General features: G+C 52.5%; 2 protein-coding genes across 2 annotated transcripts in view; one reads left to right on the forward strand and one right to left on the reverse strand.

Annotated features, from left to right (window-relative positions):
* LOC147646801 (uncharacterized) overlaps positions 1 to 17,840 on the forward strand; it is a 442,845-nt gene that overhangs the window by 66,353 nt on the left and 358,652 nt on the right. The window lies entirely within an intron of this gene.
* On the reverse strand, positions 1,603 to 10,158 carry LOC111946131 (serine/threonine-protein kinase pim-1-like). Its single transcript, XM_086872935.1, is given in 10 exon segments — positions 1,603 to 5,588; positions 6,029 to 6,119; positions 6,300 to 6,459; positions 6,800 to 6,968; positions 7,206 to 7,359; positions 7,594 to 7,770; positions 8,384 to 8,750; positions 8,955 to 9,005; positions 9,110 to 9,216; positions 10,131 to 10,158. Coding segments are annotated over 9 exon segments (1,236 nt in total). The 3' UTR covers positions 1,603 to 5,588; positions 6,029 to 6,096.

Genomic DNA, 17,840 nt, shown 5'->3' on the forward strand with positions numbered 1-17,840 from the left:
CTAATAATGGAGCCAGAGTGTGGGTCCAGAGGCCAAATGGGCCTCCAGAGGCAGCTGAAGGAACAGCTCTGGGGAAAGACAACACAGGTTGAATCCTGAAACCTGACCATGAAGAATGGGAATATATCCCTGCAGCCAAGTGTTCTCTGACGCAACAAGCTGATGTTATGGGATATTGTTTTACAAATGCTGCCATAGCAAATCTCCCTGTTTGCCCCAACGACCCCTTTGGAAAATGCTGTGATCCACGGGGCTCCATGTGAAGGCTGATGTGACACTGAGGGACTTGCACACCAATTCCAGCCAGGAGCCTGGGTGCCCGTCAGGGACTGGGACCTGGCACTTCTCCAGCCGAAGGGGAGAGGATCCAAATTTCCAGCTCCTGGCTGGAATTGGTGTGGAAGTCCCTCAGTGTCACATCAGCCTTCACATGGAGCCCCGTGGATCAGAGCATTTTCCAAAGGGGTCGCTGGGGCAAACAGGGAGATTTGGTCTGGCAGCATCTGTAAAACAATATTGACTTGTTGTGGCAGAGAACACTTGGCTGCAGGGACATATTTCCATTGTTCCTGCCCAGGTCTCAGGATTCAAACAGTGTTGTTTTTCCCCAGAGCTGTTCCTTCAGCTGCCTCTGGAGGGCCATTTGGCCTCTGGACCCACACTCTGGCTCCATTATTAGGACTGCTGGATCCAAACTCTTGATCTCCATGAACAGAGGTGATTGGAGGTGGATCTCCTTCTTTCACAATTGTTTTTAAAACTGCAATATTAATAACTGTTCTATCCTGCCATGGGGTTGGAAAACAAAATCTTGTTCATTATTGTTTAACAGACTTACTTTAATTTCTCCTTGATAATCTGCATCAATTCCTCCTCCCATGACATCAACACTTTGCAAGGCCAAGCTCAAGTGAGCAGTTACCAAACCAAAGCATCCTGGAGGAATCTGAATTCCTGTTCTTGTATTGTTAACTTTCATTTGCTTTGGCTTTTTCCTAATTAATTCCAGTGCATGAAGGTCCAACCCTGCAGCCTCTGGGGTGGCCCTGTCAGGGGCCATCACACCCAGAACCATTTCCCAGGCAGTCCAAGTCTCACTGTCCATGGTTGTGTTTGCAAATTGGGTGCAGCCCTGCACACCCAGGGGTTTCCATTTCCCCAGTGGGCCCATTGTTAAGGGCATGGAACACATCTGGGAGATGGGTTCTCCACCAGGACAGGTTCCCATCTCCTCATTTTATCAACTGCTCTTTTAACAACTCCTTCACCTGTTCAACCAATCCCGCAGCTTGTAGAGAGTCTGGTACATGAAAAACCCAGCAGTCTTAATCACTGTGCTTTTCACAGGAACAGACAAAGCATTCTGTATCACAACATCACCAAACCCTATAAAAACAGCCAATTTCACCCCTTCTTCCTTTATTCCTTGTATAAAATTCACAAAGTTTACCACTGACATTTGGGTCTTTGCCAGTTCTTTTTTGTAGGGTATTTAGTGTTACAGTGAGCAGCCAAACTCACGAATCAGTACTGTTGACATTATTTCACATTATTGATTTTTAGTTATATATATAAATATATATTATTGTGTTGTTATTGTTATTTTTATTGTTATTGTTATTATTTTACTTGGACTAACAAACCTGAGCTCAAGACTAAAACCTTTTTCTGTACCTTCATGTGGGAGCATTCCAAAAACAACTGTTCCTTCCGTTGGTGCTGTTAAGAAAATCCATCCTTGTCTTCCCAAACTCACAAGTTCTTTTCCTTTTTCCATATGCAATGTTTGGATGCATTTTAAGACATCCTGCGGTTCAGCCTCTTTTAACCGACTGCCCCACTGCTCGCACGGTGCTCCCACCTCAGCCCCACTCCAGAGCCAGTGAACTCTGGGGAGGGCTTCCCTTCTGGGAATTTCAGATGGGACTGATTCCTTACATTTACATTTAAAAAGTGATATTTTGTTGTGATCTGGCCAGACTTTGCCAATTTTGTTTCACCAGTGGGCAGGGCCAGCACCAAAGGCACAAACACCACCTGAAGGAATCAGTATCACTTACTGCAGCTCCAAGAGGCAAAGGATCACAAAAGGAGCAGCTCAGCAATGCACCCAATCATCACTGCCAAAGATTGCCCGCAGGCATTAACAAAGATCCAGTTCCCCTCAGACTTTGCCATCCCCAGATCCACCCATCAGCTGGGGAAGCTGTCACAGCCAAGGACTGGAGAGCCACTCCTGGACACTGGGAAATCCTGCAGGTGCCTCCAGCCACAGGTGAGGCTCAACCTCCGCTGTGAGAGAGGGCCCAGCTTTGATAGTGCTGAATGAACAAACTGACAGCACTTCTGCTGTGGGAACATCTGGTTTCATCCTCCTCTTGGGTCCCTACCAAAGCCTGGCCAGACCTCAAAGAGGAACCAAGGGAGTTGACTCTGTCCATACACCCCAAACAAGGCCAGATGTCAGATTGAATGGCCTTGTCTGGCTTCTAAACACAGAAAGGTCAATCCATGTTTCATTGATGAGTGGATCCATCTATCACAGTGCTAATGACCATGCATATTTCAGTAATGAGCAGACAGATAACCTTTGGTTGGAAGGTTCATCCAGAGGTCATCCTTTGGCTCAGGGCCTGTTGTTCAGGCCTCACTCAGGGCCTGTTGTTCAGACCTTGGCACTTCAGGGACGAGGTTTAGTGCTGGGCTTGACACTGCTGGGTGACTGGCTGGACTGGATGAGCTCAGAGGCCTTTTCCAGCAAAATGGATTTTATAATTGCAGAATTCTATCTGCTGCATTCAGCTAGGTCCATTACTTAGCAGCATTACTTTGGCCCAAAAGCCCCCTCTTGCTCAGCTCTTGTGGCCTGAGGCTTCAGCTCCTTCAGCTCCTGGTGCTGAGCTGCTCATGCTGAATGAGACGACTCAGAGAGAAGAATACAGTTCATCCAATTCCTTCTGGGACACAGAGAGGGGAGGTGTGAAAACAGGAGCATTGTTTGGTGTGGCCTCTTCTCTGCCCTTCACACCTTTCAGGGCTTTGAACCAGCCAAGAGCTTCCTCCAGGAGTTCAATGAAGCAGCTGTTCCTGCTCCCAGGTCTGGCTCTTCCCAGTCTCTGACCTTGACTGGTTTTGTCCCTCTTGCTGTGCCCTCTGCTCCCCCAGGGCTCGGTGGCTTCTGCCCAGGACTGTGGGACTGGCACAGATCAAGGGGTCGAGCCCCTCCTTTCTGTGCCCTTGGAGCTGCCTGGTCACAGCAGCCTTTTCCATCTGGAAGCTCCACATGGAGAGGGAGTCCCCAGCTCTGTTCCTGGTGCAACGTGCAGGAGCCCAGGGCTGCTATCTCAAGTCCCTGCTGGCACTGAGGGCTCCCAGGTGCCTCAGGCTGCTGTGACACCGCTGCACAGGGAGGGAAGCATGGCAGAGGCTGCACTGAAAGTCAGCTCCATGTGCTGCTGTTGGTACTGCTGGTACTGCTGCTGGTGCTGGTGGTGCTGCTGCTGGTACTGCTGCTGGTACTGGTGGTGGTGCTGGTGCTGCTGGCACTGCTGGTGCTGCTGGTGCTGGTCCTCTTCCTAGTGCTTCTGCTGCTGCTGTTGGTGCTGCCACTGATGCTGCTGCAGATGCTGGTGGTGGTGGTGCTGCGGGTCCTGCTGCTGGTGCTGCTGCTGGTGCTGCTGGTACTGCTGGTGCTGCTGGTACTGCTGGTGCTGCTGCTGGTGCTGCTGCTGGTGCTAATACTGCTGGCACTGCTGGTGCTGCTGGTGATGCTGGTGCTGGTGCTACTGCTGGTGCTGCTGCTGGTGCTGGTGGTGCTGCTGCTGGCACTGCTTGTTCTGCTGGTGATGCTGGTGCTGGCGCTGGTGCTCCTGGTGCTGGTGCTTCTGGTACTGCTGCTGCTGCCGGTGCTGGTGCTGCTGCTGGTGCTGCTGGTGCTGCTGGTGCTGGTGCTGCTGCTGGTGCTGGTGCTGCTGGTCCAGCCCCTGGTGCTACTGCTGGTGCTGGTGCTGCTGGTGCTGCTGCTGGTGCTGCTGGCACTGGTGGTGGTGCTGGTGCTGGTTCTGTTGGTACTGCTGCTGCTGCTGCTGGTACTGGTGCAGGTGCTGCTGACGCTGCTGCTGACACTGCTTCTGCAGCTGCTGTTGGTGATGGTGCTGCTGGCACTGCTGGTCCTGCTGCTGGTGCTGGTGCTGCTGGTCCTGCTGCTGGTACTGGTGCTGGTGCTGGTGCTCCTGCTGGTGCAGCTGGTGCTGCTGCTGGCACTGCTGCTGCTGCTACTGCTGGTACTGCTGGTGCTGCTGCTGCTGGTGCTGGTGCTGGTGCTGGTACTGCTGGTGCTGCCACTGATGCTGCTGGTGGTGATGCTGCTGCTGCTGCTGGTTTATGCTGGTGCTGGTCCTGTCCCTAGTGGTTCTGCTGCTGCTGCTGCTGCTGCTGCTGCTGCTGCCCCTGTTGCTACTGCTGGTACTGGTGGTGCAGCTGGTGCTGGCGGTGCTGGTGCTGGTGCTGGTGCTGGTGCTGGTGCTGGTGCTGCTGCTGGTGATGCTGTTGGTGCTGCTGCTGCTGGTGCTGGTGGTGCTGGTTCTGCTGGTACTGCTGGTTCTACTGGTGCTGCTGTTGCTGCTGCTGCTGCTGCTGCTGCTGCTGCTGCTGCTGCTGCTGCTGCTGCTGCTGCTGGTGCTGCTGGTACTGGTGCTGGTGCTCCTGGTGCTGCTGCTGGCACTGCTGCTGCTGGTGCTGCTGCTGGTGCTGCTGGTGCTGATCCTGCCCCTGGTGCTGCTGCTTGTGCTGGTGGTGGTGGTGCTGCTGCTGGCACTGCTGGTGAAGCTAGTGCTGGTCCTGTCCCTGGTGCTGCTGCTAGTGGTGATGCTGGTGGTGCTGGTGCTCCTGGTGCTGCTGGTGCTGGCGGTGCTGCTGGTGCAGCTGGTGCTGCTGGTGCTGGTGCTGCCACTGATGCTACTGCTGCTACTGGTGCTGCTGACGCTGGTACTGGTGCTGCTGCTGGTGCTGCTGCTGGTGCTGCTGCTGGTGCTGCTGCTGGTGCTGCTGGTGCTGCTGCCACTTCTGCGATCATTTTTCCAGCACTGCCCCAGACTGAGGGATCAGATCCAGGCACTGCTGCTGCTCCCTCGGGACCAGCCCCACTTTGGTTGTTGCTGTCAGTGCCAGCAGAAGCCGTGGCTGGAGGAGCGGGTGCTGACAGTGCCCCAAGGCCCGGGGCTGGAGGGGTCCCTGGGCTGGGGCTGGGAGGGAGCTGCCCCTTGTTCTCCCTGTGCCTCACGCAGAGCTGGGCTGGGCACAAGTGGGGCAGCAGAGCCAACAGGGAGCCTGCGAGTCTCTTCCAGCCGTGTCTGCTCAGAGTTTAGCCTTGGAGCTTCAGGTGGGCAAAGGCAGCTGCTCTGCTCCCTCTGCGTGTCCCTGTGTTCAGCAGTGCTGCTCCATCAGTCTGAGCCCAGCAACGGGGAAAAGCCTCAGCCCTGCAGGGCCAGGAGCTGCTGGGCTCTGCCTGAGCAGCTCAGCCAGCAGGAAGGGAGCTGCTCCACACAGGAACCAGGAGCAAAGGACACTTCTTTTTCATAGCATGATTTCTGTTTTATGGGGAAAAATGCAGAAAAATAAAAGGAAAAAACTTCTATAAAATGTGAAAGATAAAAACAGAACCCAAGTGTGCAGTGAAAAATCTTCTATAACTTTGAATTAAGGCGTAATTGGTCTTTTGAAACATAAAACTCACTTATCTACTTTGTAAATGTGCTGATGGCATGATGCATATTACCGGCCTCAGAAACCTTTCTGAAAAAGTTTGTGGGGTTTGATTCCAATATTGTTATTTTAAATTGTGGTGAAATTGGAGTGAAGCAAGAAGAAAAGTGCTTTGTGCCTTGCCAGCTCCAAGCAGCACTGGGAATCTAAACTCTGTCAAACCCCAAATCCTTTAGAAGGTGCCCTTCCTTCTCACCCTGTGAATGAGCTGCACATTCCCTTTCAAACATTCAATGGTTTCTTAAAGATGCAAAGTCCCACTTACAGCTTTTTGCTCTGGTTTGGAAGTGCAGAGGGGCGATTCTTCATCCATCAGCTCCAGACTGCACTGCCTCAGGAACACAGCAGTGGCACTTCTAGAGGAGGAAGAAAGTGCAATTGCACAATTGCAGCCAAAAAGAAAGGAAGAGTGGAACACAGAAAACATCCTGTGCAGATGCAGGCATTCAGCTGGGACTGTGGAGAGTTTGGGTTCTTGCCAATTGGATGTGTGTCCCTAACTGCAATCTCTTGGCCTGCAGGAGAGTCTCACTCACCTGCAAACACAGAAAGCTCAGACGGTGTGCTGGGAATGGGCTCGTGTGATGCAAAGCTGTCAGAGCAATGGGAGGGCAGGGTGAGCCCAGCTGTGCCTGGGGCTGAGCCCAGCAGAGCCCTGGCAGAGCCCAGAGCAGCCTCAGCATCCGCAGAGCCCAGCTGCAAGGAGAGAAACCAGAAACCGCCCGTCAGCTGAAGGCTCCTGTCCCCTTGTCCCAGCCACCCGCAGTGCCCAGGCCATGCTGGCCGTGCTCAGAGCTGGGCCCAAAGCTGCCCATCACTGCTGCCTTTGGGAGCAGAGCAGGAGGGCAGGCCATGTGCCCAGCCTGCAGCCAGCCACGGCAGACCCAGCCCCTCAGCAGCTGTCCAGAGACAAAAAACAGCTTGGGAGCCAACTGAAGAATTGGTTGCATCCACCCCAGCCAAGGGGGGAACCTTTGGTGCCTGGCCAAGCTGTGCCATGCCCAGATCTGGGAGCATCCCCTGGCTGTGGACTCACCTGCAAATTGGGCGTGGAGCGAGTCTTTGAAGAAGACATGCCAGAATTGAAATCCATCATCTTCAGCTGGCCAGCTGGAGGAAGAGATTGCCATCCTTGAGGTTGTCCTTGGTGTCTCCAGCAGCAGCCCCAGCTGGTAACAGCTTCTCCAGGGGCTCCTTCTCCTTGCCTAGGGGCCAGACCAAGCTGTCAGTGCTCTGCCCAGGGTCCCAGCCATCAGTGAAGCAGACAAGCAAAAGCAGGGGGAATGGTGGCCACCAGTGCTTGCCACACCAGGTGTCCAGCTCAGCTCCAGCCCAAGAGCTGTGTGTTCCCTTCTGATGACCCCTGCTCAGAGCTACAGGCACGACAAAAACAGCCTGGTTTGCTTTGCCACCGATTGCCAAGAAATGTGTGGAGCTGTTACCTGCCAGGCCCCTGGATCCAACTGTGCATGTGGATCTCTCCCATCTCCTAGGGCAGATGAACAGCCTGCATCCAAGGATCGCGGAAAAGGTCTTCTAACGATGGCCTGTCCGAGGGTTGCATGGACAAACACCTCTTAATAATATCTTGGCATTCTGAAGAGAGAAACCAGGAATCACCAGTCAGTTGGAGAAGTTGCCGCCCCCTTCCAGTGCCCAGGCCATGCTGGGTGTGCCCAGAGCTGGGCCTCAACTTCCCCATGGATTCCCTGTTTGCAGGAGAGCAGGACATGTGCCACCTCCTCAGCAGCTGCCAGAGCAGGATGCTCATGAGCCCACAGCTGTCTCCCAAGCCCAGTGTTCCCCCTGTGCCCAGAGATGAGGACTCACCTTGGGAGAGCCGTCGTGGGAACAAGATCCGCCCCCAGATGATCTGCTGGCCCCTCATGAATGGGTGCTTCCCTACGACCAGCTGGTAGAGCAGGAGGCCCAGGGACCAGATTGTTGCTGCCTGGCCATGGTAGCGTTGCTGGTGGATCCACTCTGGTGGGCTGTAGGACAGGGTTCCTGTGGAACACAGATGGAGCTCATCAGGGGGATGCTGCTGCTCCCAGAGCCTGGCCCCAGCATCCCTGGGCATGTGGGGGCTGCCCCAGCAGCACACGGGGTGACCCACTGCCCTCTTGCCAGCACCTGGCACTTGGCTACAAACCCAGGGTTGGAAAAGAAGCCACTGCTGCTGGAAGAGGGCAGCAGAAGCACTGGGGAGGCCCAACCATGACAAGCAAATAAAAACACACCCCGTGGTAGAGAAAACACACTCTCCTCCCTGCCTGCATGGCCTCCAAAAAATTGTTAATAATCCAAGGCAAACGTAGGGAGCAGAGGAGTTCAAGCCCTTCCTCACTGACTCACTAAACTCTCTGGGGCATGGGGTCAGACCCCCGCCCTCTGCTACCCCCATGGGGGTTTTTGTCAGGCTGGCTGTCCCAGCCCCAGCCCAGGGCACAGTGGGTGCTGAAGGCTCTTGGCAGGGCTGGGAGCTGGCCCCACTCACACCCCCATCCAAATCAATTTGCCTCAAGCATTGATCCCATCCTGGCAGCACCACGGGGAATCCCCAGTGCCACAGCCAGGCTGGGCCATGAGATGGCCAGGAGCATCCCCTGCGAGGGCTCACCTGCAAACTGGGTGTAGGCTGTGTCTTGCAGGAAGGCGCCACAGCCAAAGTCGATCAATTTCAGCTGCCCAGTGGCCAGGTCGAGCAGGATGTTCTCCGGTTTTATGTCCCTGTGCAGGACCCCGCAGCTGCTGCAGTGCTGCACGGCCTCCAGCACCTGGCGAAAGAGCCCCCGCGCCTCCTCCTCTGGCAGGAACCTCCGCTCCGCCAGCAAATGCGAGAGGTCCTGGCACCGCTGTGGACGCTCCAACACTAACACGAAGCTGTCGGGGAGCTCAAGCCACTCCAGCAGCTGAATGACTGCAGCACAGCCAGAGGACACCCTGTCCAGCAGCACAATCTCCATGGGAGCACGGGTGCCGTCGGGCTGCGGGAGGAGCACGGTGCTGTCAGTGGGGCTGAGGCCGGGCCAGGGCTCTGGGACCCCTCAGCCAGCCCGGGATGCTCTGCACACCTCGCTCACCCCACGCCCGCTCTCCCCGCAGGGCTCTCGGCGGCTCCCACCCCGCCGGGCCCCGGCTCATCCCTGCCCGGCACGCCCCGGCTTCTGCCGCTGGCCCCGCACACTCACCAGCTCGCCCCAGAGCCGGACGCGATCCCGCGGCACACATTTGATGGCCACCTGCGAGCAAGGAGCAGCAGAGGCTTGAGCTCGCTGCCCGCCCCGCCGCGCCCCCGCCATCTCCTCCGCCCCCTCCTCCTCCTCCTCCTCTGCCCACCGCTCACCGGGGCGCCGTCCGAGAGTCGCGTGGCCGCGAAGACGCTGCCGAAGCCGCCGCGCCCCAGCAGCGGGCCCAGCTCGTAGCGCTGCTGCAGGGCCTCCTGCGCCTTCCCTGGGGGCGAGTCGCGGCCATCAGCGCTCGGCCCGGGGACAGGAACGGCCCCCGAGCGCTCCCCGAGCTCCCCGGGCCGGGCATCCGCAGGCGTTCCCTCATTGGAACGCGGCAGCGGCGGCTCGGGGCCAGCGGCCGCGCTGCTGAGCGGCGGAGCTCGGGCCGGGGAAGCCGCAGCGGAGGCGGCGGCAGCGGCCGCGCCGCCTGTGTCCTCCGCGGGCCCCGGGAGGAGCCGGGGTCGGGGCCGGGGTCGGGGCCGGGGCCGGGGGCAGGGCTGGGGTCGGGACCGGAGCTGGGGTCGGGACCGGAGCCTGCGTCGGGGCCGGGGCCGGGATCGGGCAAGGCGGAGCCAAAGGGCAGCGATTCCGCCCCAGCCCCAGGCAATGATGCCCGCCCAGCAGCGCCAGCGCCAGCACAGCCAGAGCCCGGCGGAGGCGAGACCACGGCGGGACGGCCGGGGACGGGGACGGGGCCGGGACCGGGGCCGGGGCAACCCCGCCTGGGCCCGGGGGCGGGTCCGGGGGCGGGCCGGGGGCATGGCCCGGGCGGGTACGGGGAGAGGGAACCTGGAAGAGAGGGGGACGCAGGAAAAGGGAGACCCGGAGGGAATGTGGGTCCCTGGGAAAGGGAGAGGAGAGACAGAAAAGTGATAAATTGGCTGCTTTCGCTGCTTTCACTGCTGCTGCTGCCGCCGCTGCTGCTGCTGCCGCTGCTGCCGCCGCTGCAACTGAAGCACCGGGACCGTTTGTCCCCGTGTCCGTTTGTCCGTTGCCCGCTCGGCTCCGGCCCGAGCCCCGCACTCCCCGGGCAGCCCCTGAGCCTGGCCAAACACGGGAACTTTGCCGTGTTGAGCCAAGAGCCAGAGTCTTGACTCCTGCACAGGGGCACAGGAATGCCCTTGGCTGCTGCTGTACCATGTCCCTGCTGAGGGTCCAACACCATCTGAGCACATTCCCTGAATGCAGAATTTGTACCCGACCCAAGCGCTGCACTTGTGTCTCCAGCATTGCTTTCCAAGGAAAACAGGGGAAGGCAAACTGGGTATAGCTCATGGTATTTTACAGTGTCTAAAACTTGCCAAGTCTCAGATCTTAGAGGTGAGATCCATTTGGAATGAATGGGATGGAGAAAGTGCAAGATGGAAAAGGGGAACATAAAAATAAATAGAGAAAAATAGAGAAAAACATATTGGTTGTTTCTTTTGATTTGATTTTCATTTCATAAGAAAGTTGTTTCAATTTTCCCAGAATCTTCTCCACAGTCCCGTCTGTTCTTTCCAAAAACCTGTTCTGGAGAACAAGGCGCAGCTCCTATCACAAGATGTGCCCCCAGCTGCAGCTTCTCTTGGCTTCCCACACTGTAAGTGACTGCAGCACAACTCTTGCAGCAAAGCAGAACAAATATTTGAAGCACTTGAAACTTGTTCTTTCTTTTCCTTGTGCACTGGGGAGTTGTGCCATTGGTAAGGTTTCCACTGTTACTCTTCTACCCAAAGAAAACATGATGAGGTACCAGGAATTGTTAGGGAATACAAGCCTGGCTGAATGTGGAGAAAGAATCTCCAGGGTGTGCAGCCAGAAGTGGAGAGCTGATCATTCCAAATCCCCCATGGACACCTTGAAAGTGATCTGGAACATGAAAATGGGCTGACAGAGAGACTTTGTTTCTGTGTTCAGTTTAGATGATTCTACATCTCTTGCACTGGGAGAAATCAAGAGCACAATCAGTTGATGATAAGCATCAGAACATGATAAGCTGGACCTCTCTGGATGACAGAAAGAATGTGAAAAGGAGAAATGCAGGGAATGACTTGGTGAACTTTGTATATAAGAAGGTACATTTTTTCCTAATAATTTCCAATTCATTCCCTTTGTTTTATCCTTTTAAAAAGGCCAATTGCATCTCAGATTCCCCATGAAATGAGAACCCTGAGCTTGTGGAACTGCCTGAAAGGTGCCCTGTTCCTTTTTCTTCTGCTGCTCGGTAGAAACAGTGAAGTGAGTTGGGGAGTTCTGGGGTTTTTTTCTCCTAGTCGATTTTTTCATTTTATTTGCCACTGTAAAGGCAATTTCTGTGATGGCCTCTGTCAGTTGATTCTATTTCAGCAGCAGCAGCAACAGGGCTGTGTTTGATCACTGCAAATGTGACCTGTGTGGCTTTAATTCTCTTTGATTTTGTGCTCAGGGAGTTGGGAGCATTTGGAGATCTACTACTCATGAGGCCTTTTTAACAAGCAGTCCGAGTTCCCTGTCAGAAAAGCACAGTGGGTAGCACTGATTGAAAGAGGCAATTGCAGCTGTACTGCTAAAATTCAAGTGGCAAGCAGAAGAGGGGCAAGATCAGCTGGGATCCACAATTGCCAAGGCCAAGGCCCCAACAGCCTCCTGCTGTCACCTCAGGGTGAGTAAAACAGTGCTGAAAACAGCGCTGGAACCCGATCCTTTCTTCCTCTGAGGGCTGGCTGAGGGCAGCAGAGGCGGGCCTGAGGAATCAGGGCTGTTTGTGGGGGATTGTTGCTGTAGTCCAGAATTGCCCTGGCAAAAGCCCTGGCAAGCCGAGGCAGGAGCAGGTGGGAAGGGCCGGCGCTGCCGCTGCTCGTGGCCGGGAGCCCCGGCCGGGCTGGGCCGGCGCCCGCTGCGCTGCGGCTGCTGCTGCTGCCAGAGCCGGGCGGGACTCGGGGACAGGGAATGGACACGGGGGGACAGCAAAGGCCTTGGGGGCTGCAGGGATGTTGGTGCTCGGGCCAGCGCCAGCACAGAGCTTCAGCCTGCAATGAACCCCGAGGGAAACGCTGGGGAAAGGCTCCATTCAGCCTTTGTTTACTCGTCGCTATGAAGGGACCGAAATAAAAGGAGAAAGAGCAGGGCCCGACCCCTTCTCCTTTGGGAGGAGCCCCGCGCCTGGAGCTGAGAGGGGCCGTGAGGAAAAATGAGGGGCCATGAAGGGCTTTGAGAGGCCATGAGGGACCATGAGAGGCCATGAGAGGTTTTATGGGGCCATGAGAGGTTCTGTGGGGCAATGAGGGGCTGTGAGGGGCCATGAGGAGCCTCAGCCCTGGCAGGAGGGGGTCCCACCATGTCCCCAGGGCAGGGCCGCCGTGAGGGGCCGCGAGCGCAGACGTGGCAGCAGAGCGGGCTTGGGGCGCCTCTGGGAGGGGATGAGACCCTTCCCCCGCTCCAAACCACACCAAACCCGGCATTAACAGGATTTTCCGTCTTTAGAATCCACTGGCAACTTGGAGTTGAGTGTCCAGTTTAATTCTGGTGGGAAAAACAAGGGAATTTTCCCAGTGTGTGACATCCAGCATTTGTTATTTATGTCTAAGATTTAAAAGTCTTGACAATGAAAAGTAATACTAAAAAATAATAATAACAACAAAACCAAGAAATAAAGCCCCGAATCCCAACAGTCAGCTCAGAAACATGTTTTTGTTTGTAGTAATAGAGTAGTACTAAAGAAATAAATGAAAGGGATTTAATTTGTAATTCAGACAAAAGATGTTTCATCTTTTTCCAAGGTTCTGGTCCCCTTTCTCCAGGGTCATTTCCTTTACTCACCCACTTTCTAATAGGTAGAAGGGAGTTAAGGCCATTGGAAAAGACAACAGCTCCTGTTTCCAAGATTAGCAGCCACCACTCCAGGGACCCTGAATTGCCCCCAGGCACGTGTGTGCACTTGAAGGGTGAGCGGGTGTTGGGGACAGAGATCTCAAACTCCTTCTAAGGCTGTGAGAAACCCACAAGTGGCAAAGTATCATTGTGGGTCAGCTCCTGCTGAAATTCCATTCCCCCACACCCTCCAAATGGGCAGGCAGGGCTGGGCTCTGGCAGGGTTCAGTTTTGAGTGCCTTGTGCTCCCTGGCATGGAAGTGATCCTATGAACTCTGGCATTGATGGACTGTGGTATGGCTGCTGAAAGAGGAGGGGGAATCTCAGGAGACAGGAATGTCTCTTGTTCTCCCTTCTCCCTGCAGAACCCCCTCTCCAAAGAGAAATGCCTGTGCCGGGTTTCCATGAGACCCCTTCCCTCAGGCCAGTGTCTGAGCCACTGTGTGGTCTGCAGGAGCCAAAGCCAGAGGAGTCCCAATATCAGTCACCCCACGGTCCCAACACAGCAGGAGAAAGCACTGCGTGCAGTGGGGCTGCTGATCTGTGACCTGTCCTGGTTCCATCCACCCCACTCCTCTCAGCCACAGGCACCAGAAGGATCCCAGGAAAGCCACAGTGCTGTAGCAGATGTCAGGAGCACTCCCTGCTGTGGCCTCAGGGATGCTGGGTGACCTCGTCGATGAGGATCTCTGACTGGTGATGGAATGTACAGTTACAGCAGAGAACGTTGCTTGTTTCTAGAACTAGAACAAAGATCCCAGATGGAACAAGCCTTGCTGGTTATAGTCAGAAGCATCAGTGACCAAAAGTTGTATTTCCTTTGGTTTGGTCACTTCTTTCTTCCTTCTCAGTGTTCAGGCTGTGCTGTGGGGTGTCCTCATTTGCTGCATTTTCTGAGCTCCTCTTGGATCCTTTGAGCAATAGGTTGTGCCCTCTGAGGATCCTTTGTGCTCCTTGGTGACCCAGGAGAACCTTGCAAACAATTTTTGGGGGAGCTGCTGCTGTGATATCACAGGAACGTTGCCATGTCCTTGTGGTGTTCCCGTTGCTGTGGGGCACAGAGACCTCAGTGTCAGAGCGGCTCTGGGCACCTGCTCATTGCCTGAGGATCCTCCTGCCCAAGGCATTCTCAGCAGCCAGCCCAGCCCCTGATGGGTGTCCTTCTGTCCTTGCAGGGGGACAGAGAGTCTGCAGACATGTGCAGCACAGCCAAAATGATCCAGCAAGTGGTTGTTGCAGTTTTGCACTCTGCACTCTGTGGCTTCTTATGGGTATTTTTTAACCCACTGGGCCCTGAAGTTGAGGATTTCCCCAGGTGCACCATATGTGCCTTTGGGATTGCTGTGGGCTTTCTGTTCATCCTTTGGAATGGGGGTGATTTTGAATGAAAATTGCCATTAAGATGCCATTTATTTGGGAGAGCTCCTGCCAACAACTTCTTAAAAAAGGGGTTGTTTGTAGCCAGCAGGGTGTGCACAGCATTTGGAATGGAGCCTTGGGGGGTTCTGTTCCCCAAGAGGAGAGTCTGTGGCAGCGGACCCTGGCGCTCCCTCTGTTTGCTCTCCCAGCCAAAAACTGGACACAGCCTTATATTTTGTGCTGTTCTCTTGCTTGCTGTGTGATTCAAATGGACTATGACTCCAGGAGGGAAGTTGTGAAAGTAAAATGCTCTCTCTTGGCATTGACTTGTTGTGTGGGATTTGCCAGCAGAGGCAGCTTTTTCTCCTAACAGCATCTGGTTCAGGTGAAGGTCCCCTCACACATGGACACTGGGAAGCTCCTTCTTCAGTGGGCAGGAAAAAAACCTTTGGTGTTCAGAGATCCCAGCTGTTCCCTTTCAACACCAGTATGAGTCCAGTAAGCTCCAGTATGATCCTTGTCACATGGCAGCACTCCCAGGATGGTCCCATTTGCCTCGGACTAGATCAACCCAGTCAGTCCCAGTATGATGCCTTTGGCTCCCAGCATGCTCCCAGTTGCTCCCAGTCACCCCCAGTATGGGGGATGATGTGCATGGTATGTTCCCAGTCATTCTCAGATACTCCCAGTATGAGTCCAGTCACTCTCAGTATGATCCAAAACTGGATTGCTGGGAGGCTTCATGGAATCCTGGAGACCATTGTGACACTCTAGGGCCCCATGGAACCGTGGTGACACCAGGTTGGCTGGGAGTGTTGATGTGCTGCAGGGTAGGAGGGCTCTGCACAGGCAGCTGGACAGGCTGGATCCAGGGCCCAAACCCAACAAGGTGAGGTTTAACAAGTCCAAGTGTCGGGTCGTGCACTTTGGCCCCAACAACCCCTGCAGTGCTACAGGCTGGGGACAGAGTGGCTGGACAGCAGCCAAGCAGAAAGGGAGCTGGGACACTGATGGACAGCAGGCTGGGTATGAGCCAGCAGTGTGCCCAGGTGGCCAAGAAGGCCAATGGCTCCTGGCCTGGATCAGGAACAGTGTGGCCAGCAGGAGCAGGGCAGGGATTCCTCCCCTCTACTCTGCACTGGTTGGGCAGCACCTCGAGTGCTGTGTCCAGTTCTGGGCCCCCAATTTATTTAGGAAGGTCATGGATGGGCTGGAGCATGTCCAGAGAAGGGCAACAAGGCTGGTGAGGAGTCTGGAACACAAGTCCTGTATGTGATAGTAAAAGGTCTCAAAATGTTAGAAAATTCGGGGACCTAGAAAGGAAGTTAGGTTTGGAAAGGCCTTGGAAAAGTAGGCCCTGGGAAATGTTAGGCCTTGTACTTTCTAAAAATCAGGTCAAAACTGCACCTGTGTAATCAGTAGATGATCATGATACAATTGTTAGATGTGATTAGCTATAATTATTGTTTAAAGAACATGAGGAACAATGTTAGGGGGCTGGGGGGGATCAGGAGAAATCCATGCTTGGGTAAAAACAATGCATACAATAGAACAATGTAAGGTTAATAATTAATATGTAAGTTAAATAATGCTAGAGTATAAAACATGTTCAGTTCAAAAGCAAGATGGGTCAGATTTGGGAATGTGTACCCTTGACACCCAGATCTCTTAATAAAGCACCTGCATATAATCATTTGTGATTATGTGTTTTCCTGAATGCTAACAATTTCATCAGATTTTACTGGAATTTTGTGAGATATTTCTGGAATGTTGTGGATTTTTGTGGGATATTGAGGAGACTTGAAAATTTTTGAGGGACTTTTCTTAGATTTTGTGGAAATCTGTGGAGATTTTATGGGATGTTTCTGTAATTTGGGAGGGTTTTGAGAAGATTTACAAATTTTGTGGGATGTTTGTGGAATTTTGTGGGATTTTTTTTTGATTGTTGTAGCATTTCCTAGAATTTTTGGGGATTTTGAAGAGACTTGAGGAATTTTGAAATATTTTTCTTAGATTGCATTGAAATTTGCAAAGATTGTATGGAATATTTCTGGAATTTGGTAGGGGTTTGAGAAGAGTTATGTAATTTGATAGGGTTTTTCTGGAATTTTGTGGATTTGGAAAAGTTGGCCCTGGGAAATGTTAGGCCTTGTACTTGCTAAAAATCAGGTCAAAATTGCACCTGTGTAATCAGTAGATGATCATGATACAATTGTTAGATGTGATTAGCTGTAATTATTGTTTAAAGAACGTGAGGAACAATGTTAGGGGGCTGGGGTGGATCAGGAGAAATCCATGCTTGGGTAAAAACAATGCATACAATAGAACAATGTAAGTTTAATAATTAATATGTGAGTTATATAATGCTAGACTATGAAAATATGTTCAACCCAAAACCAAGATGAGAGAGATTTGGGTATGTGTACCCCTGACACCCAGATCTCTTAATAAAGCACCCGCATATAATCATTTGTGGTTATGTGTGTTCCTGAACGCTAACAATTTAATCAGATTTTACTGGAATTTTCGGAGATATTTGTGGAATTTTGTGTAATAATTGTGGAATTCTGTGGGATGTTTCTGGAATTTTGTGGGATTTTTGTGGAATTTTGTGGGATACTGAGGAGACTTGAAAAATTCTGAGGGATTTTTCTTCGATTTTGTGGAAATCCGTAAAGATTTTGTGGGATGGTTTTGGAAAATGGTAGGGTTTTGAGAAGATTTACAGATTTTGTTGGGATGTTTGTGAAATTTTTTGGGATTTTTCTGGAATTTTCTGGGATGTTCCTGGAATTTTGAGGAATTTTGACTAGACTTGAAGAATTTTGAAATATTTTTCTTAGATTGTATGGAAATTTGTGGAGATTTTGTGGGATGTTTCTGGAATTTGGTGGAGTTTTGTGAAAACGTAAAGAATTTTGTAGGAGGTTTCTGGAATGTGCAGTTTTTTTGAAATGTTGTGGAATGTTCTGGAATTTGGTGAGATTTTGAGAAGACTTGAAAAATTTTGAGGGATTTTTCTAGGATGTGAGGAAATTTCTAAAGTTTTTGTGGGAAGTTTCTGGAATTTGATGGGGTTTTTAGAAGATTTAAGGAGTTTGTTGGGATGTTCATGGAATTTTGTGGGATTTTTCTAGAATTTTGAAGGACTTTGAGGAGACATGAAGAATTTTGAGGTATTTTTCTTAGATTGTGTGGTAATTTGTAAAGATTTAGTGGGATATTTCTGGAATTCGGTGGGGTTTTGAGAAGACTTAGGGAGTTTGTTAGGATGTTTGTGGAATTTTGTGGGATTTTTCTGGAATTTGGTGGAGTGTTTGTGGAATTTTGTGGAAATTGGAAAAGTTTTTGTGGGATGTTCCTGGAATCTGGTAGGGTTTTGAGAAGGTTTAGGGAATTGTGTGGGATGTTTGTGGAATTTCGAAGGACTTTGAGGAGACATGAAGAATTTTGAGGTATTTTTCTTAGATTATGTGGAAATTTGTGGAGATTTTGTGGGATGTTTCTGGAAATTGGTGGAGTTTTGTGAAAATGTAAAGAATTTTGTGGGAGGTTTCTGGAATGTTGTGCGATTTTTTTGAAATGTTGTGGAATGTTCTGGAATTTGGTGAGATTTTGAGAAGACTTGAAGAATTTTGAGGGATTTTTCAAGGATGT

This window comes from Cyanistes caeruleus, unplaced genomic scaffold, assembly GCF_971803275.1.
Source record: "Cyanistes caeruleus unplaced genomic scaffold, bCyaCae1.hap1.1 HAP1_SCAFFOLD_78, whole genome shotgun sequence".
NCBI lineage: Eukaryota > Metazoa > Chordata > Aves > Passeriformes > Paridae > Cyanistes > Cyanistes caeruleus.